Genomic DNA, 22292 nt, shown 5'->3' on the forward strand with positions numbered 1-22292 from the left:
CTAAAACACCTACACTCATGAATTATTCTTATGCATTTAAAGCCTGCTCTATCTACTGATTCACACCCACAATGTGCACGCACAACTAACGGCAGGTACAATCACTTGCAGGTACAAAAAGGGAAGCTGGCTTAAAGCCCCTCCTTGGATCAGGGCCACAGTTTTGAACAGCATGGTTAAAAACATTTCCAAGACCAAATCCTTGTCTAGTATAAATTTATAGCTCTATTGAATTTAACTGAGCTTTACTGATTTACACCAGCGACTGCAAACTGATGGAAATAACAGGCGTCTACAGCCCCAAAACAGAGTTTAGCATACAAGGGATATTGCATGTCTGAACGTCACTGTTTCAATATATCTAGCCACAATAGAAATAGAAAGATTTGGCGCTTACCATGTATAGTTTAGCAATTCTCCTGTTTGTGATATCAGCTGCCTCATCATCATTATCATCATCCTCACGAAGCAGTGGCTTAGTCCCTAAAACCTGTATACCAGAAGAAAAACAACTTCACTGCAAAGGCAACATGGGTTTCTTAGTAAATGTACTTACATATTTTTAATATCTGCTAACTCAGCAATTAGACTGGATCATCTCTGTATATTATTATGAAGAAATGTAAATCTCATCTGTTGGCCGGCTTGATTGCAAACATACAGGTGTGTTCAAGCAACTGTGCCAGATTTGCCGCAGTAGGGTACATTTGTATGTGCTGTCTTTCCCACACGCCAGCTCCTTGGTTGTGGGTACATTGGGAAGGGGATTCACTGAGAGACCCAGGCCACAAGATAATTAAGAACCAACTTCATTTTTCACTTTCTTGGTGCTTTCTGTTTGTTTCCCTACATTCCAGTTTTGGTCATTCACGCATTGGCATTGCTAAACACTGAGAAGACCATGGTGTTTGATTACTAAAGAAAAGACATCCACTTCTGGGGGGTCATGTCAGTACAGCTAGTTGAGATTTTCCCCCCCCAAATTTTTTTTTTAATCAGAAAATGTAGATTTGTTGAAACAAAAATGTTTGTGAGAAAGGGTTGGTTTCAATGCATCTCAAAAAAATTTTGAAAAAAAAAATTCAGAACTGTTAAAACATCCTGTTTCAACATTTTCAAAAACAGCTTCATTTTTCAAGTTAAAATGACTTTTCAAAATTTTAGTTAATTTGTACTTTATAAAGGGTTAAAAATGTAAAAGGTCAAAACTGAAACAAAATAATTTGAAATTATCTAAACAAAATGTTCCAATTGATCCAATCCATTCCCCCACCCCAGATGATTAGTTTGTGAAAACTTTCAAGATTTTAGTTTTCTGTTCCATTTCAGGATGGGGAAAAATTTTCAAAATCTCAAATCGTCTTATGGGATGAGAAACCCATTTCCCACCCAGGTCTGTTACCTAGTTAACCACCGGCACTTTAAGTGGCCAGTTTTGTACCAGGGCTAGTTTTATACTAATTTATCATTAAAACAAACTCACAATGCTACATTAAGAGTATACATTAAGACTGAAATGTCCAGGTATTCATTGAGAGAGACAAGGCAGGTGAGGTAATTACTTTTATTTGACCAACTTCCGTCAGGGGAAGGTACGAGCTTTCAAGCTTCACAGAACTCTTCTTTGGGTCTGGGATTGTTGTAGCCATGCTGGTCCTAGGATATGAGAGAGACAAGGTGGGTGAGGTAATATCTTTTACTGGACCAACTTCTGTTGGTGGAAGGTACAAACTTTGGAAGGTCCCCAGACCTGATGAAGAGCTCTGTGAAGCTTGAAAGCTTATACCTTCCACCAACAGAAGTTGGTCCAATAAAAGATATTATCTCACCTACCTTGTCTCTCCCATATCCTGGGACCAACATGGCTACAACACTACAGGTATTAACTGGCTTTTTGACTGATTGTCAGACCTTCTTCCTAACAACCCTCATTTTAATAAGATGTTTCCTTTTTGATTCACATATGGCCAAATCCAGCAAATTTGTTCTCAGGCAAATAATTTCAGTGGGATTACTCCCATGAATCAGGGCACCAGGATATGGCTTAATATCTGATAATGAACTGTTAAAATCAAATATGTCAGTAAAAACTTTTCTGTTGACAGTAGATTTGCATAGAGCCATTCTAAAACACTGTAAATATTTGATCACAGGGATGCGGCACAAAGCACACAGTTGTAAAGAGTTCAGAGGAAAAATACCATAAATATTTAATAAAAATCATCAGCCATCTGTATGATTTTCGGTCTTGGCAATATCATGTAAGCTGGATGTGATTGTCCTAGGTTAACCTCAAGTAGTTTACTTCTAACTGGAAATAAAACAAAAACACAATGCTCTTAGCCTTTAAGAGAGATGTTCCCATTAGCTTTTCAACAGATAATAGTGTTCACTGTATGAATTTACAGTGGCTGCAAATTTAATGATATTTAAGGTAATTAGAAGTAAATTTTCACATCAGTGTACAGGCCATGTAGCTGAATGACACATTATAATCAATGGGATTATATGGCAATAACTGGAAGAATTGCTTTGAAAATACTCCCCATCATGAACTTTTACATTAAGTTATAGCTATCCAAGGTACGAAGCCTCAACAGGCTATGGCCATTCGCTTTTTTACAGAAAAGTTAGACAACAACCTGGCAGTAGGCATATTTCTTTATGTAAGCAGATATGGGATATATTTGAGGCTATGTAATATTGAAATGTCTGTGAAGATCTAGAGGATGAAGTGCTCATATTAATAAAATCTTCTTCCACCCACCTTAATACTTTCCTCCTGATTCACTGGGAGTTTGCAACAAACACAACAGATGGTCCCATTATCATACAAACTCAACTGTACAATGTGATTGCCTGTGGTATGATTAATGCAGAGTTTCATCTTGCCACGTAGATGGGAACTATTTGTAGCGCCAAAATAATGCTGCAACCGTTATTATTGTCAGTGACTCCAGGGCTAAAAAATGGTACGAAGCAGCTGCCCTTAGTTTACAGTGAGCCGCCTTCTTCTACACAGACTTTGGAAAGTATGTCAGCACCATTGCAAACACCTTATTCCAACAGGGGCTGTGCAAGAAAAGTGCAAAACAGGGGCTAATGGTGTGTAAGCAGAGTCTGAATGAGCTCTCCCCGGACATCAAGTAATGAGCTGGGGGAACAGACTCCAGGAACAGACTGTTTGCATAAACATGCCGACTCTGCCTCGCTGTGCAGCATGATGGAGCTACTTTGCCAAAATGATCACTTTGGACTGGTTGGTACAAGCTCTTGAGCAAGCTTAACAAGGAAGGTTTAATTTGGGATGACCCCTTCAATCAGGGCAGGCTAAGTACAATTCTGCTGCCCATTACTCAGACAACAGGGATAACACCATTTCATTACCCCACACTCAATACAAACAGATTTAATTTTTTTTAATTAAAGCTAATGTTAAAATTAGCTAATACAAAGGTTAAGGAAAGAGTGTCTATACATCTGGGTATAATGCTTAAGTTATCCAAAAGTACTATGTTTGGTTTGAAAGTCATAAAATACACATAGTACATAATCTGCAATATCCCAAATTAATGTTAATAAATTTAAGATACAGTTAAAATATTAGCATCCAAATATTTGGGTATATCACTCATAAAAAGTTATACCAAGAGTAGCTTATGGGAAGCAAGTATAGCAATGAGTGTAGATTGTCCCTCAGTAACTGAGAATTTAGGATAGGTTGTCCCTCAGTAATCACAGAATCATAGAATATCAGGGTTGGAAGGGACCTCAGGAGGTCATCTAGTCCAACCCCCTGCTCAAAGCAGGACCGATCCCCAACTAAATCATCCCAGCCAGGGCTCTGTCAAGCCTGACCTTAAAAACTTCTAAGGAAGGAGATTCCACCACCTCCCTAGGTAACGCATTCCAGTTTTCACCACCCTCCTAGTGAAAAAGTTTTTCCTAATAGCCAACCTAAACCTCCCCCACTGCAACTTGAGACTGTTTCTCCTTGTTCTGTCATCTGCTACCACTGAGAACAGTCTAGAGCCATCCTCTTTGGAACCCCCTTTCAGGTAGTTGAAAGCAGCAATCAAATCCCCCCTCATTCTTCTCTTCCGCAAACTAAACAATCCCAGTTCCCTCAACCTCTCCTCATAAGTCATGTGTTCCAGTCCCCTAATCATTTTTGTTGCCCTCCGCTGGACGTAATAGAAATGGGATGAAATTTAATAGTGCAAAGTGCAAGGTCATGCACTGAGGGACGAATAAGAATTTTTGCTATGAACTGGGGAGTTATCACTTGGAAGCGACAGAGGAGGAGAAAGACCTGGGTGTACTGGCTGATCACAGGATGGGTACGAGCCACCAGTGTGATGCAGCAGTGAATAAAGCTAATGCAGTCCTAAAATGCATCAGGCGAGGTATTTCCAGTAGAGATAGGGAAGTGTTATCACCATTATACAAGGCACTGGTGAGGCCTCACCTGAAATACTGTGTGCAGTTCTGGTCTTCCATGTTTAAGAAGGATGAATTCAAACTGAACAGGTACAGAGAAGGGCTACTAGGACAATCCGAGGAATGGATCCTACCTTATGAGAGGAGATTTAAGGAGCTTGACTTGTTTAACCTAACCAAATGAAGGCTGAGGGGAGATATGGTTACCCTCTATAGATAGATCCAAGGGCTAAACACCAGAGAGGCAGAGGAGTTATTTAACTTAAGGGTCTGTGCTGGCGCAAGAACAAATTGATATAAACTGGCCATCAACAAGTTTAGGCTCGAAATTAGATGAGAGGAGTGAAGTTCTGGAACAGTCTTCCAAGGGAAGCATGGGGCATGGCTGCTAAAATGAACTCAAGGAATGCAAACTTGTCACAAGCTAGAATCGCAAAGGGGGATACTTGGGTGTGTGCCAGGATTTAAATAGGAAGGTAACATCTGGTCAAGATGACCAGGGGAACAGTGGAGGACACACTGGGAAACACATAGGCTGGTCCAGGTGTGAAGTAGTGCAGTGTGGGATAGCAGAGGGAGGACTGGCTGAAGTAATATAGTCAATCATAAATAGGGATGCATCCTTGTCATAAATATAAAGGGAAGGCTAACCACCTTTAAATCCCTCCTGGCCATAGGAAAAAACCCTTTCACCTGTAAAGGGTTAAGAAGCTAAAGATAACTTCGCTCGCACCTGACCAAAATGACCAATGAGGAGACAAGATACTTTCAAAGCTGGAGGGGGTGGGGGGGAAACAAAGGGTTCTCTCTGTCTGTGTGTTGCTTTTGCCGGGACCAGGAATGCAGGCCAGAACTCCTGTAAAGGGCTAATAAGCAATCTAGTTAGATATGTGTTAGATTCTGTTTTGTTTAAATGGCTGATAAAATAAGTTGTGCTGAATGGAATGTATATTCCTGTTTTTGTGTCTTTTTGTAACTTAAGGTTTTGCCTAGAAGGATTCTCTATGTTTTGAATCTGATTACCCTGTCAGGTATTTACCATCCTGATTTTACAGAGGTGATTCTTTTACTTTTTCTTCAATTAAAATTCTTCTTTTAAGAACCTGATTGCTTTTTAATTGTTCTTAAGATCCAAGGGTTTGGGTCTGTGTTCACCTATGCAAATTGGTGAGGATTTTTATCAAGCCTTCCCCAGGAAAGGGGGTGTAGGGTTTGGGAGGATTTTGGGGGGGGGGGACATTTCCAAGCAGCCTCTTTCCCTGTTATATATTTGTTAGACACTTGGTGGTGGCAGCAATAAAGTCCAGGGGCAAAAGGTAAAATAGTTTGTACCTTGGGGAAATTTTAACCTAAGCTCGTAAAAATAAGCTTAGGGGGTTTTTCATGCAGGTCCCCACATCTGTACCCTAGAGTTCAGAGTGGGGAAGGAACCTTGACAATCCTCATGAACCTTCTAGTGGTATAATTTATTCCAAAATATATGTCACTTCCCACATGGATTAAAGTGGGACAAGACACCAGATAAATCAAAAGAACTTGTGTGTGTGGACACCAAGCAGTGTATGCTGAAAAAACTAGTTATACCAAAAAAACCCTCTCCCATGTAAGTAAGCCCTCATTTCATTATGGGAAGGGGAACGTTGCTAAACTGGAGAGTGTTCAGAAAAGAGCCAGAAGAATGATTAAAAGATTGGATTAAAGGATTGGAAAACATGCCTAACCCTCAGTTAGAGTCTGACTTTGGCCAGGAGAGTTCAGATCCCTTCCAAACTTTACCTAATGTTTCCATTAGCTGTGCAAACGTGCAATCCCTTTTTGAATCCTGTTCAAGGAGCTCAATCTATTTAGTTTAACAAAGATTAAGAAGTGATTTGATCAGAGTCCATGGGTGGTGGGTGAACACCTCCTTCTAGGAGGCTAGTCTGCCGGCCCCACCCCTTCCACCTGAGGCTCTGCCCCCCCGGATGGAGGAGCCCTGAGCATTCCCCCCCCACCAGCTGGAGAAGCCTGACTCACACATCCTGCAACCCACCTGCCCCAGCAACCCCAACCCACCAGCCAGTCTGAGCCCGAGCCCGAGCCCCAGCGCCAGTCCACTAGCCAGCCCCAGCACCGGGCCTAGTGCCGCCGGCCCAGCCCCTGAGCTGGTCAAAGCACTGCCCCAGGCCACCCTGGGCCCTGGCTGCTGGTGGACCTGAGCTCCAGGCCGCCAGCTGTAGTTCAGCCCCCACTGGGTTAAGGAGATGGGGGAGGGAGGGCAGGGCCTCGGGGGTGGAACATGGGCAGGGCCACAGCCTGGGTTAGGGGAGGCTTAACCTGCCCTGGCCTTTGATACCTGTTGCCCATGTCAGCATCTGTAAATTCCTACCTGGGGAAGAGAAATTTGATAATAAAGGGCTCTTCAGTCCAGCAGACAAAGATCCAATGGCTGGAAGTTGATGCTAGACAAATTCAGACTAAAAATAACATGCCCATTTTAACAGTGAGATAATTAACCACTGGAACAATTTAGCAATGGTTGTGATGGATTCTCCATCATGGGCAACTTTTAAATCAAGATGGGATGTTTTTCTAAAATACATACTCTAGTTCAAACAGGAATTAATTCAGGGAAGTCATCTAGCATGTGTTATACAGGAGGTCACATTAGATGATCACAGTGGTCCCTTCTTGCTTTATAATCTATGAATAAGATATATCAGCATAAGGTCTTTATTTTAGTTATAACTATGTCCACACTATAGATTATACTACAAAATCAAAAACCACACACACACCCCTAACCAAAACAGTGATACTGATATAAAATCTATGTGGAGACCAGGCATAAATCAACTTTATAATGTTTTTCTTGATCTACAATGATTAGATGAACCATATTTATGTCAGATTCACAATACCCTGCTTCCTAACAGGGTTAGGTGCAGGCATTATATGACTCTGTCAACATCATCTCCTTTATGGCTTCTGGGAACCGAAAAGGGAAGAAAAAATCCTCTGCAAAGTCAGCTGAGCAGAAATCATTTAGTATGATGCTATAAATGTGACAATTTTATCAATAAGGTAACAAAGCCTGCACTGAATTTTGGTTTACCAGAGATAGTAGGTTTCAGAGTAGCAGCCATGTTAGTCTGTATTAGCAAAAAGAACAGGAGTACTTGTGGCACCTTAGAGACAAACAAATTTATTTGAGCATAAGTTTTCGTGAGCTACAGCTCACTTCACTTCAGAGATAGTAGGTTAATTGGAATTTTGTCATATAATTATATCTGCATATGGTTGGCTAGACTGCTATTCCACATAATTCTTCACCTTTTTATAGCAGTATTCTCTGTGCTGTACATTAAAAGGAAAACTAGTCATGCCACTGTGGTTTACCAGCTGCAGGGAAAAGCTAGCTCAAGCCATTGATCTTTCAGCAGAGCTACCCAATGAAGCCATTTAGGTAAATGGGGAATTTTTTATGGCCCTGATTTACATACATTTCCAATTTAGTAGTGAAACCTGTGATAGCTGGTCACATAGGACCTGATTCTGTAAACTCTTACACAAGCAGTCCCACTGAAGTTTGTATTCCTGTGGTTGGAATTGAAGCCCCATAATCCTTACTTACCACCACAGATACAGTGGAAGTCAATAACTCTTCACTCTTCTTGCAGTCACATAGAAGAGAATTCTAATTCCCTGAAAACATTTTAGATTGGCTGGGGAGGCTCTGAACATTCTCCAGTGAATGGGGAAGAGTAGGAATTGACCACCTGCTTCCTTCTGAAGACTGCAAAGGGACCACTGGGTCCAAGGAGGTGAAGTCGACCTGAAGACAAACATGTTTGTGAAGGGGCAGTTTTTGAGGTAGACAACAAGTTGGCTGTCAACGGCATCAAGCCATGACTCATGATGTGTTTGTGAACCTGAGATGCTGTTTGAGATTTTAATGGAACCCTGAATTCTCCCTGATTTCTGATGGTTTCATGTTTCTTCTTTGAAATATTTGAGGTACAACTTAAATTTGCAGCAGTGTTATCTGTCCTTGTTTAATCACCCAACCTCAGTGTGCATCTGCCAGCCTTCTGAGAAAGGTGCAAAATACAAAAGTAAGGTTCACTCTTAAGCAAAACCAAACAAAGAGAAACTTTTTACCCTGTAGGAATACTAGGGTAATCCTAGCTAAACACATCTCAGCAGAAGAGAGAGTCTATTTCTTGCTGTTTTAACTACAGGAGTTTCCTGCCTTGAAATGAAGGTACACGTCCTAACAAAGCAGACACTGATTTAATGGGAACACAAAGATTATGGGGAGCTGAGAGTCTGGATGGAAATATTACAGCTGAAGGAGAGGACAGATAAAGAAGGAAGTGTGAATCACATGAAACAGTAGGTCAGACAAAGGTTCATTTAGGCCAATCTGCAATGACCAAACCAGTTTTGTATTGTTGAATTTGGTTACACTAGTACCACAACAATATTTGTGTTTTCTCTTTATTATAGATAATCAGACTTTGGGGCTGAAGCTGAGCCATTTGTTGCGGCTGTGAGCCAAAGTATTGTATCTCAGAAAACTCCAATTTCCATCTTACATATATAAGGAGATTAATTTACTGCCCAAAGAGCAAGATAAAGAAAAGGAAGTCAGATATTTATAGAAGTCAATATTGTCTCATGGATTTGATGATATTTTACAGCTCTATGCCTTTGAAAACGAACAGGATTAGGAGAGTTTGTCATTTTCTTGCTTAACTCGCTGACACAAGGAGTTACTGCCATTTCCTAACACTATGGATTTCAAGCCCTCCCAATGTGCACAGATATCTATCAACCATTTGTGTGAATGCAAGATACACACGTGCACTGGGGATCCCTCATAGTGGATGCAGAATGATTAGTGTTGAGCTACACAATCTCTGCGTGAACTCATCAGCACTCACAGGGGGTTGTGTGTTAATCTCCTAAGTAGAAAGGAGGCTGTCACAGAGAATGTGCCTCTACAATAAAAATCACCTCAAATCTCAGTTCAATTCCAGTGCTTTGCATGGAGACAAATTCTCATTCCAGTGAACCAATCCATTACAGTGAATAAAATTGCTCAGGGCTAGACTGTTCCTACCCGTAACAGGGCCACTGAGGGGAGTAAGAAATCTATCCTCTTCTGTGTGTGACCACACTAAGGCTTGCCCAGCTTACAACTCAGAGCCTGGGAGCTGAGGAGAAGTAGCTTGTACCATGCTCTTTTGGCCCCCTGTAGACCAGTTAGTGAGGTAAGGCTGAGCAGCCATGGCTTCACCCTGAAAAGGGATGTGGTAACTTATCTTCCCTTCTAGAGCAAAGAGGAAGCAGGTGAGGAATGGTGACCCAAAGTAACAGTTCCTTCCCGGGCCTCCTGGGTCAGCACAGCTACACTAAAGACAGCATTCATCATCTATTTGACCTCCACTTACCAATACAAAAGCAGCAGTAACTCACTCTATTTCCATGACTAAAGTGTTGCTGCCCTTTGCGCACAAAACAGGGGGAAACTGCTCTCCTCTGTTAATGGGCGAGACTGTGCCATTAGGCCCAGCCCAGAGTAAGGGATGGTGGGGAGCTGCACTGCCCCAGAAGCAGATCTGAAAAAGAATTGAGCCTCAGGGCCACAATTTTTGCTCTGTTGCCAACTTGCTCTAAGGGGTCAGCCTGTAAAGTACTTATCTCTTTCTGTGTTACTCTGGCTGGTAAGTAGGGATGCTTACCAGGGCTCCTCCCACTACCTGTCCATATTCCCTACTCTCCCCACCCCCCATCCTCCTGCTTGTAGCAGATGCAGTCTAAGAAAGAATAAAAGAAGCATGCCAGGAGCCTACCCTGTTTGGGCATGAGCTACAGTGCCCCCCACAGGTGTGCCACTATAAGGGCCAAGGTCCTAAAAATCCATAGGAAATGCTTAATGAACACAAAGTAGAACCAAGCTTTAAGAGCTGAAGGTGACAGAAGAAAGCAAGAAGCCCCTTTTTCTCCCAACTACCTCATTCCTTGTCAGGCAGCACTCTCAAATCCAGCCACTAGTGCTGCTACCATCCCTTACTGCCCAGAGGGTGACTGGGTTTTGTGGCTGTAGGACGGTGCTGCTGCAATGACTAATAGTGGGCTCACCTCAAGTCATAATCACTTTCTGTTTGTCTGGCATTAGCATAAACACAGCGTTACCAGCGAAAAGCTCCTTTGACACTGCATGGCCAATTTAGGAATAGCAGAATAAATCTATTCCCCCTCCCCCCAGCCCCACTCTCCTGCTGGTAATAGCTCCCCTTACCTGATCACTCTCGTTACAGTGTGTATGGTAACACCCATTGTTTCATGTTCTCTGTGTATATAAAATCTCCCCACTGTATTTTCCACTGAATGCATCCGATGAAGTGAGCTGTAGCTCACGAAAGCTTATGCGCAAATAAATTTGTTAGTCTCTAAGGTGCCACAAGTCCACCTTTTCTATTTGATTGCTTATCCACTGAGAAAGTTACAATCTTTGGGACTGCACATAGGTTCATGTCCTTGGAGAAAGGGAGGCAGGCTCAAGGTAAGGAAGCTTTGCTAAGCTGCCTCACAGACAGCAGGTTCTGACTGGAATTATGTACCTGTGGTATTCATAGCAGCAGCTGCAGCCTTCCTCATGTCTGCACCTCTCCCAGGACAGCAGGAGACCTCCCATCGACCTTAGTGGAGGTTGAGAATACGGTGGAGGAAATAATAAAAGCATTTCTAATATTTAAATTACAGGCTACAATTGAACAGGTTTCTGTTGTCTCCAGAGTTTCAAACATAAATCATAATTTGATTCCTGGTACCATGTTTGACTTCCTAAAAGTGGGGCACTGTGCTTTGGCAGCTTTCCATCAAACAGTACTTTGCAGCTTTGCAGACATATTGTACAGAGTAACTTGAATATAAACTGTTTACTATTCTGATGTGGTAAAACATGCTGTCATTAATCTGCAACACTCTAAAAACAGACCTCGGGTAACATTTTCAAAAGCACCTAAGGGCTTGGCTATGCTTGTGAGTTAGTTACCATTAAAGGAGCCCCGGGCGCCCTAGCTCACTACCCGTCCACACTGGCAAGGCATGTAGAGCGCTCTGACTCCACGGCTAGAGTGCTCCTGGTACCCCACCTCGGCGAGAAGATTAACACTTGGGTGCACCTTGGCTGAAACGCCCGGGCGTCAGTGTGAACGAGGTGTTGCATTACTGCGCTCTGATCAGCCTCCAGAAACATCCCACAATCCCCTTACGTCAAGTGGCCACTCTTGTCATTGTTTTGAACTCGCTGTAGGAATGCGGATATGCCCTTTGAAAGCTCCGTTTCTGACAACCGGCTGCTTATCTGCTCCGAAACAAATCAAGCCATTAGTGTGGAATGTGGAGGGATAGGGGAGGGGGATCTGCTGCTGTCTTAACTTACAAGACAGCATGCTGACATGCTCTCAGCCCCCCAAAAACCCACTCTCTCTCCCCTCACATACACACTACACACTCCCTGTCACACTCCACCCCACCTCCCCCATTTGAAAAGCATGGTGCAGCCACTTGCATGCTGGGATAGCGACTACAATGCACTGCTCTCTGTGGTCATTGCAAGAGCTACTAATGTGGCCATGCCAGTGCACTTGCAGCTGTCAGTGTGGACAGCTGGTTTAATTCAAAGCGCTCTACACCTGCAAGTGTAGCCATGCCCTAAGTGACTTAGGATCCTAAGATCCATTTTCAGAAGTGACTTTACTAAAGATTTTTAAAGGTATTTATATGCTTAAATAGGCATCTAGGCACTTTTGAAAATCCCACTAGACATCTTTAAGCACATAATATATCTTTCTCAAATCTGGTCCTAAGTTGCATTTGAAAATGGGACTTAGGCACCTTTGGAAAATTTCCCCCTAGTTATTTTTAAGTAACTTTTTCTTTATTTAGTGATATGTGGGTGCTCAGTTTTAAAGGAAAAAGCAATAATGCACAGACAATAAACTAAAGACTTTTTTTTTTTAAGACAGCCCTAACTTTTTCTTATGTGTACCTAGCTTCCTTTGTTTCTCTCTGCTATGCAAATAATCACACTTAGGAACTCCTTTTAGATGCCTGCACACTTTTTAAGTTCTCACAGAAGAAAGTTTTATTTTGGCACTCAGATTTGCAACTTACTCTGTTCCAACTAACCACATTGCAAAACCAAATATTTATATTCAGCATTTATGCCTATGTGGGATGCTACGGTGGGTAACAGATCACAGTCTGGGTGGTACAGCAGAGCTGCTAAGAGGAGAAAGGTGAACAGCACAGGAGAGAAATGAAGACTTCTGATACCAAAACATTTTCAATCTTCTTGGGGATTATTTGCTCAGAATTGCAAGGAAAGTTCAAAACATTTTAAACCAGAGAACAGAGCTCATGGCAATTTGCAATGGAGCAGAAAATTATCCCTCCCACCAAATGACCACAGAAGCACTGCCTTCCAGGCCTCTATAGGCCACAAGCGCTCTGTACAGGTTAGTGACAGGCACATACCAACCTCCAAACCCTCCAAGCATCCCCCTACAGTGTCCAGCCCCTGATCCACTGGACACTAACAAAATTACCAGAAAAAAGAAAAGGAGGACTTGTGGCACCTTAGAGACTAACAAATTTATTTGAGCATAAGCTTTCGTGAGCTACAGCTCACTTCATCGGATGCATTCAATGAAATGATCTGTAGCTCACGAAAGCTTATGCTCAAATAAATTTGTTAGTCTCTAGGGTGCCACAAGTACTCCTTTTCTTTTTGCGGATACAAACTAACACAGCTGCTACTCTGAAACCAGAATTACCAGATGAGCTCTTCCCAAAGGCTCAGTACACCACAGCTCACCAGTTACACCTCACCGCACTGAGATTCATTTATAGTGGAAATAAGTAGAAGTGTTTCTAACAAAAGAAAAGCGATGCAAATGATAGTAAGATGAAATATTGGAAACAAAGCGTTATGTGCTGTGATCTTCTGTGCATGAAGCAAGCCCACCATCAGTTATTTCCTAGGTGAACGATGCACTTTGCCTCTGTCTCTACAGTTAATGTCCAAAAATTCATTACTTGCAAACAGGACTCACCCCCAACCTACTTGTTTTTTCCCTTGTCAGTTTTTACAATCTTGATTAGCATTTGGCTCAGACTGTAGATAGGCTTCCATTGTGAATGGACATCACCCAATACACACATGCCCAATCAAAGAGAGATAAGCATCTCTTCCTTCTTGCCTGAGAGGTATGTGTAGATCACCTTCTGGTGACCTGCCTTAACCCACAGACCTGAAGAATATAATTTTCAATACATGTGCATGTGTATGTACATATTGTCTGTACATACATCTTGCAATAATTATAATGACCATTGAGACACTGGCTTCCATTCGAGAACTTACATGACACTCGTTGGTGAACTAGATCACCAAACCAGATCCAGGGAATCCCTGTAACCCTTATGCATCTCTGTGCCCTCTGCCAGTTGGCACCAACAGGTCCCTGGGTCAGAGGGAGAAAGATGCACTATCCTTCTATTACCTTCAGCCCTTTAAATGTGGTTCCTGTCTGTGGTTGTGCATTTTCTATGCATTATTAGCACTGGGGTACTTACATCAGTCAGGCAGGATAGGCTTAGTTCATGTCTGAGCAAGACTCCAGCCACCTTCCTTCACAACCTCTTTCTTAGACTGCATCTGTTATGGTGTTATGGGCAGCGTTGCTGTAGCTATGTCGGTCCCAGGATATTAGAGACAAGGTGGGGGTGCAGTTTTGCTTCTCATCCACTTGTGCTCTAGTATACCATTGCAGCTGCACAGCCCAGTGAATGCCCAGCTCACTGATACTCAGACCTTAGTGGTTCAGGAGCCAAATTAGCAATCAACATTACCAAAAAAAGCCACAGCAGTGTGAATTCTTTGTTTCGTTTACTGTAGTACAATATATTGATATTTAAACAGTACGACAGGGGAAATATTTAGTTTACATATATTATTCTCACAGCAAAATGACTGACCAGTATTATTATTTTAACAACTACAATTGGTTAATAACATAGTAAAAGCATCCTGATTAGTTAATAACTTAAATTGGTTAAGAATTAAATCACACAGTGTTTTAATATGATGTGCCGCAAAGAGTCACAGGAGACACATTAAAGAACCACTTGCAGCTCACGAGCCTCAGTCTGAGTATCACTGGCCTAGCTCAAATTCAGTGGCTCAAACAACAGTGGCTTCTGGGAAATTTTGAATGGCCTTCAAAAGAGCTTTTTCTTTTTTTAAAAACCTTTGGAGGTCACCTAGCTCTTGCACCGTTTTTAGCTTCTATATGTAGCATGAAAGAAGCCAGAAAGGGATTTTTTAAAGGTTTTTTGGGAGTAGGGCCTGCTTTTTATACTGGAAATTCATGTTGCGTCTAGTCTGAAAGACATGCATTTGTTTACTGTGAAGCTCTGTATGATTTATGGTGGTAGGGGCTTATGCTTCTAACAATATGACCAAACCAAATCTTCAAAGAGAGTTGCATATTTCAGAACGGTTTGTTAAATACTTCAAAGCAAGCCCCAGTGGCCTGATCATGTGCTTCTTCTTCTTAGCATATGCACAACATGCCTCAGGTGGCACATGACCAGGATTCATCACCGAATTTGGTTTGCAGGTTAGATCATTAGCTTCCCCAGCCTGGACCAGATACTGATGGGGACTGCGACGTGAATGCTGATGCATGCGCTGATTGAAATCAACAGGAGTTTTCCCACTGATGTCAATGGGACCAGTACTAGGCCACAAACAGTGAAATGTTATACAATATAGGGGAAATTCCCAGTTCTAGTAAGCATTTACAAACTGTATTTTAAAATATCCAGTGGGTGGGATTTTTCCAGTGCTTAGTGTTGGCCTAACTACTTCCACTCAAGTCAAGGGGAGTTTTGCTGTTGATTTCAGTGGGAGCTGAGTTAGGCCAACACTGATCGCTTTCAAAAATCCCATCTTGTTGCTCCATTACAATGCAGCGAAACTCTCTTATGACTAAGAAGGTTTGCTCACGTAAATTCATTATATCCTAGCTGGCCACCCTAACTGGATCTGGTACATCATCACGAAAGCTCATGCTCAAATAAATTGGTTAGTCTCTAAGGTGCCACAAGTACTCCTTTTCTTTTTGTGAAACAATCTGGGAATTTCATCCTGCTTCATTATACAGAAAGGGTCTGAATCTCATTTTATGTTAAAGTGAGTGGGAATGTAATTAACTCTCCCTTTCGGGCCCCTTAACACTGCCAGGCTGGTGTAAATGGGTCTTAACATACATGAGAAACAGCTCCAGAACTTCTTTATATCTGGAGTCACTATAAAGTGGCTTCAACTCTACTCTTCAGTTCATGTTATCCAATTATTGCTGATAATGCATAAAGATCTGGGAGAACACTCCCCCTAGTCTGTCTGACTGGCAAATGTTTAACTCTCTGGGATGTCTCTAGGAGGAAGGTTTCAGAGTAGCAGCCGTGTTAGTCTGTATTCGCAAAAATAAAAGGAGTACCTTTGGCACCTTAGAGACTAACCAATTTATTAGAACATAAGCTACGAAAAGCTTATGCTCAAATAAATTTGTTAGTCTCTAAGGTGCCACAAGTACTCCTTTTCTTTTTTCCAGGAGGAAGGATGGCCAGTCATAAAAGACACCTGTTGGGAAAATCACACAAAGTATGCAAACACTCCAGAGCTCACTATTACAGCCACAGAAGCTGGATAATGAAAATGGGGCTGTTTACTTGCTCAGTATAATAAAGTAATTCAGTTATGCAAAGGAAGAAAGCAGCTCAGCTTTCATTATGGAGCCATCTTGGATTTAATGGTTTACCCTGAATGCTTACTCGTAATGTCAATATTAGCCATACACCACACTATTTTAACCACTTTATTGCTGGTCCTCCCTCCACTCTTATTAATTTTGAATCACATTCCACTGACCAGTCCACACAAGAGATCCACTTCCTGGACACTACAGTGCTAATAAACGATGGTCACATAAACACCACCTTATACCGGAAACCTACTGACCGCTATTCCTACCTACGTGCCTCCAGCTTTCATCCAGACCACACCACACGATCCATTGTCTACAGCCTAGCTCTACGATACAACCGCATTTGCTCCAACCCCTCAGACAGACACAAAGACCTACAAGATCTCTATCAAGCATTCTTACAACTACAATACCCACCTGCTGAAGTAAAGAAACAGATTGACAGAGCCAGAAGAGTACCCAGAAGTCACCTACTACAGGACAGGCCCAACAAAGAAAATAACAGAACGCCACTAGCCATCACCTTCAGCCCCCAACTAAAACCTCTCATACGCATCATCAAGGATCTACAACCTATCCTGAAGGACGACCCATCACTCTCACAGATCTTGGGAGACAGGCCAGTCCTTGCTTACAGACAGCCCCCCAACCTGAAGCAAATACTCACCAGCAACCACACAACAGAACCACTAACCCAGGAACTTATCCTTGCAACAAAGCCCGTTGCAAACTGTGCCCACATATCTATTCAGGGGACACCATCACAGGGCCTAATCACATCAGCCACACTATCAGAGGCTCATTCACCTGCACATCCACCAATGTGATATATGCCATCATGTGCCAGCAATGCCCCTCTGCCATGTACATTGGTCAAACTGGACAGTCTCTACATAAAAGAATAAATTGACACAAATCAGATGTCAAGAATTATAACATTCACAAACCACTCGGAGAACACTTCAATCTCAGGGAGCTGGGGTTCCAATTCCCAACTAACCACCCAGCCCACCCCCAGAGAGGACCTGCTCCTCACCCACCAACTCACTCACTGGATGACCTGCTGGGGATTCCATAGACTGAGAGCTCTTTGGGGCAGGGACCCTCGTTTCCCTCTCTGTACAGCACCCAGCACAGTGGGGTCTTGGTCCATGACTGGAGCCCACAATAAAAATAACAATCATACTGCCAGCAAAGCTTCTGGATACTCGACTGCCACCACTGTTGCTGTGAGGAAAAGTTCCCAGGAGGAACCTCCCTGAGAAAGGGGAAGCACGATAAATTGAGAGAGGGTGGGGATGGCCGAATCAATAGGTTGGGTGAAGGAGCTGGTGGGATTGAGGGATTTGGGAGGGGAAGGCTAGAGCATTCTACCTCAACTGAGGTGGACACTGTTTGAGGGACCCCTAGTTAAAATGTTTGCAGCACAGCACTGGTAAGACATAGACAGAGTTTTTAAGGCCAGAAGGGACCACCTGATCAGCTAGTCTGACATCCTGTGCATCGCAGGCCACCAACACCTCCCAGTACCCCCACACTAACCCGTACAAGCAACGATCAGAATTAGATCAAAGCATTACAGGATTACACACCTCAGGAGACTAAACTATTGAGTGCCACAGGTGGAGAACAGGAGGGACTGAGGTGCCCAAGGCCCCGGCAGTAGCAGGGACTTCATTAAGTGAGATATACTCAGATGATCCCAGCACTGCAAAGGAAGGCAACCCCCTCCACCAAGGACACTGCCAATCTGACCTGAGGGAAAAGTCCTTCCTCACCCCACATATGGTTCTCTTCTGAGGCACAATCCCTCCCAGAAGTTCTGCCAGGGTGTGTAGCTCTGCACGGCCCACAATGCAAGCCCCTGGCTACAACCCAGTGTCTGATCCATACTGGACAGTATTGCTGAACGATCACTGTTGGACTGAAGGCAATGCACTCTAAATAAGCACCCTATCAATTATTTTTAACGTAAGCATTTTCCCATTATGAATGTTACTTTGGCCTGAGGTCTCTGTTAGTATGCACCCTAAGGTCCCTGTATTTCGGGGAGTTGATTGGGGCAGCCAAGGATATAATGCAACAACCTTTTCTACTTCTGTATTTATCAATTATTCAGACACCCAAAGCTGTGTTCAGATAGCATTAGAGATCTGCCTTTAAACACATAGAAAACAGGGAAATTCTGTGGTTGAAACTCTGGGTCAAGTTCTCAGCATGTGTAAACAGACAACTTTCCACTGAAACCAAAGGAACTGTACCTATTTGCATGAAACAAGAAATTGGCCTCCTGATATCTCTCATCACATTGGTGCTTAAGAAAAACTCGATACTTCGGTGTTACATTACATTCCTATATTTGTGTGGAAATCTGAGGTAATTGATTTTTCACATTCAGAATTTCCTGATTCTTGTAAGCTGAAATTCAGCCTACAATATTGTTTGAATGTATTTTTAATGGTTTAATTGTCCTTGGATTTTTGTTGTTAAAAGTTACGATTAAAAATAAGGCACACTCACTAATTCAACATAACCTTCCTCCGGATTATTTTATTTTCCAAGATAAGGTCAAGTTCCATTACATTTGGATCTTTTAGATCACTGAAACAAATATCTGCATGCAAGACGTTTACAAAATTGTACTGATGACTAATAAATACAGCATCTATGAGACATCATGCTGGGACTCCCTTCCTATGATGCTCTACATGTTACCACCCAACAGAAATGAAAGATGGCCCTGTTTGGTTTTTTTTTCCCTTAAGCAGCACAAATGCTGGAAACAATTTTTGTGTTCACTACTATTTACCTTGGCAGAATTTTATATATATAAAAATGTAGATGGATAATACTAATATTTATCTTAAAGCATTTTTCAATTTTTATTGATTTAAATTTTCACAGTTGTGGAAAACTGTGGGTTTTAAGCATTTTTTCCTGTTTTTAGCTATTCAAATTTTCATAATTGTGGGAAATTATGGGTGGTGGGAAGCCAGACAATTATTTAATGACAGCAGATATTGAGATTCAAAACGTTAAGTCTTTATAATATTAAAATAAAACTTGTTAACATCACATGTCAAAATATGCAAAAATAAATGTTTTTCAGTCAAAGTCCAATATGTTCTTGACAACATTTTTCTTTCTTTGTAAAATTCAATTATATGTTTCTGTTGGTTTGTGTGTTTACAGTGAAATCGACGTTACCAACATCTACCAATAAAAAAAAATGTATGGTTTGATTTATACAAGGTAAGTAGGTGTTTAGTTTTCAGAGCAGCCATGTTAGTCTGTATCCGTAAAAAGTAAAGGAGTACTTGTGTACTCGAGTCATACTATTGTACTGTCACTATTTATTTTTCAAACATTGCTATATATATATACACACACACACACACACACACATGACATAGAGACAGAGCCAAAGTTGATATTGTCATATCTGTGTGTGTATGTGTATATATATGCATATGTGTGTGTGTGTGTATATATATATATTTATTTTTCAAACATTACTATATACACACACACATATACACATACACACACAGATATGACAATATCAACTTTGGCTCTGTCTCTATGTCGTGTGTGTGTGTGTGTGTATATATATGTGTGTGTGTGGTGTATATATATATAGTAATGTTTGAAAAATAAATAGTGACAATACAATAGTATGACTCGAGGCTTGTTTCTTGAGAAGTGTGTAACTAAACACCTAAAAAGAAAAGGAGTACTTGTGGCACCTTAGAGACTAACCAATTTTGAAAGCTTATGCTCTAATAAATTTGTTAGTCTTTAAGGTGCCACAAGTACTCCTTTTCTTTTTCGGTGTTTAGTTACACACTTCTCAAGAAACAAGCCTCGAGTCATACTATTGTATTGTCACTACTTATTTTTCAAACACTGCTATATATATATATACACACATACACACACACACACAACATAGAGACAGAGCCAAAGTTGGTATTGTCATATCTGTGTTTGTGTGTGTCTCTCTCTCTCACACAGACACACACACGACAATACCCATTTTGGCTCTATGTCACATATATTCCTTATCTTATAAAATAAACCTTTTTTTAATAAAACAAGATTCAAACAAATTAAAATTTTATAAGTCATTATAAAAACCATTTGCAGTATTCTTTCCCTGACTGTATTGACTCACAGTGTTACAAATTCTTATTTACAGCTTTAAAAATATGTAGGCCCAAATTCTGCTCTCAGTAATACTGATGTAAATTCAGAGTAACTCCACTGAAGTAAATGGAGTTATTCCAGATTTATATCAGTGTTACTAAAAGCTGAATTTGGCCTATAGGATTGAAAAGGTCTGTAATAGCCAGCAAATGTTTTGGCCAGAATTTTAAAAACTGACATGTAAATATTTATTGGATTGTTGTTTAGGGTTATCCTGATCTATTTCCTGCCACAATTTCTATTAAAATAAAACACTATGTTGAAATGTAATTCTCTGCAAAATAGAGCTTTGCACTTTTAAAATCTTTAATGGCTGTCTTCGATGACAACCATCAGTTCACTGCTCACTAGTCTGATAGATTAACAGTTTTATCGTTGGTCACAACATCTGCTGTGCTACCTTTGTAATTTATGTTCATTTAAATTAGTGGAATGTAAGAATGGGTGTGCCTGATGCATTGTGCAGCACACCAGGTGAATTCAGCTAGATATACAATACCTGGAGTAGTCAAATGATTATAGAGAGCTGAAATGCATTTTAAAATCATGAAACTGAAAATTCTTTTCCAAATTGATTTCTTACTGGGAGTTGCAGTTTTATGGAGTACACTTCAAATTAAAAAAAAATGGTTTCGAATTAGTTTCTCTATCACTAACAGACAAGACCTTAGTTCAGAGTTCTACATTTCTCTTGCAACACTAGATTACAGGCACTAATGCCTGAAACCAATATGAGGCATGCAGGCAGAAACTTGACATCCTAAATTGGAATCTTGGAAAGTGAAATGGCTATCAGTTCACCTTTTATATTAGATGTGTGTGGTCTAACTGCACAGTATATCATCAAAGGTGACCACTGTAATAGTAACTCATAAGCTTTAAGTGTCATTTCAGTCCCTTTTATTGCATAATCAGTTGACAGCGGTTTTCATGCATGATAAAGTGACTTATCCTCTAAAGTCTTTTACATTCTCATGAAAGTTTAATTTCCCCTTCGTCCCTATTTGTTTATATTTGGCTGCATGTGAGTGGTCTCAAAAGGAACTAGTGTGATATTCATTGTTTCCATCTCTCCTACCTCTTGGTTGCATAATGAGATCTCAACTCTCCTTTGCAAATGTTTGTTCTCGTTGTCTCTTTGATACGGGGCTTTCTGCAGAGAAGCAACTTGTTTTCAGGGTTACTTATTCCCACGTCATAATTTAATTTGGTCAAATGATTTCTCTAAATTCCTTGCTATCTGGTTTATCATGTGGGGCTATATCTATAAGTCATTCAGGGTCTCTGCCTCCTGGTGAAAGTTTTGAGGGGTCTATGATGCTATATGTTGTTCAGGAAAAGGAATGAAGTCTCTCAAGATCACTGTTTATACTCCATTTCTAGACCAGGTAATCCCCTTTTTTATATTCCTAATTAGGGTGACCAGGTATCCTGTTTTTAAAGGGACAGTCCTGGTTTTGGGGACTTTTTCTTATATAGGCACCTATTACCCCCACCCACTGTCCCGTTTTTTCATTTTGCTATCTGGTCGCCCTATTCCTAATGGACATAAGGAATTTTATGGTATTTTAAGGGCGGTTTTAGAAATTATTGCTTTCTCAGTGCTGTGAGAGCAGCGACCATGTTATTTCCCCCTATATGGAAGAAGCAAGCTCTTGATAAGCCTATGAGCCCAGGATATATGAGTTAGAGAGAGAGGCCCAGATCCACAAAGGAAACTTGGGTGTTGTGATGCTGAGCACTGCAACACCTAACTTTTAAGTGCCAGGAACAACACTGCAATCCACAAAGCCCGGGTTAGGTGCCCAGGGTCCTTATACA

At 41.3% G+C, this 22292-nt stretch overlaps 1 protein-coding gene across 4 annotated transcripts in view; it reads right to left on the bottom strand.

Annotated features, from left to right (window-relative positions):
• The window catches only part of LOC125631488 (scinderin), a 140441-nt gene that overhangs the window by 22259 nt on the left and 95890 nt on the right, over window positions 1–22292 (bottom strand). For all 4 annotated transcript variants that reach the window (XM_048838261.2, XM_048838257.2, XM_048838258.2 and 1 more), the window contains one exon: window positions 398–490. In XM_048838261.2, the coding sequence (XP_048694218.1) occupies window positions 398–490 (93 nt within the window). The remainder of the gene's footprint in view (window positions 1–397; window positions 491–22292) is intronic.

This window comes from Caretta caretta, chromosome 2 (genome assembly GCF_965140235.1).
Source record: "Caretta caretta isolate rCarCar2 chromosome 2, rCarCar1.hap1, whole genome shotgun sequence".
Classification (NCBI taxonomy): Eukaryota; Metazoa; Chordata; order Testudines; family Cheloniidae; genus Caretta; species Caretta caretta.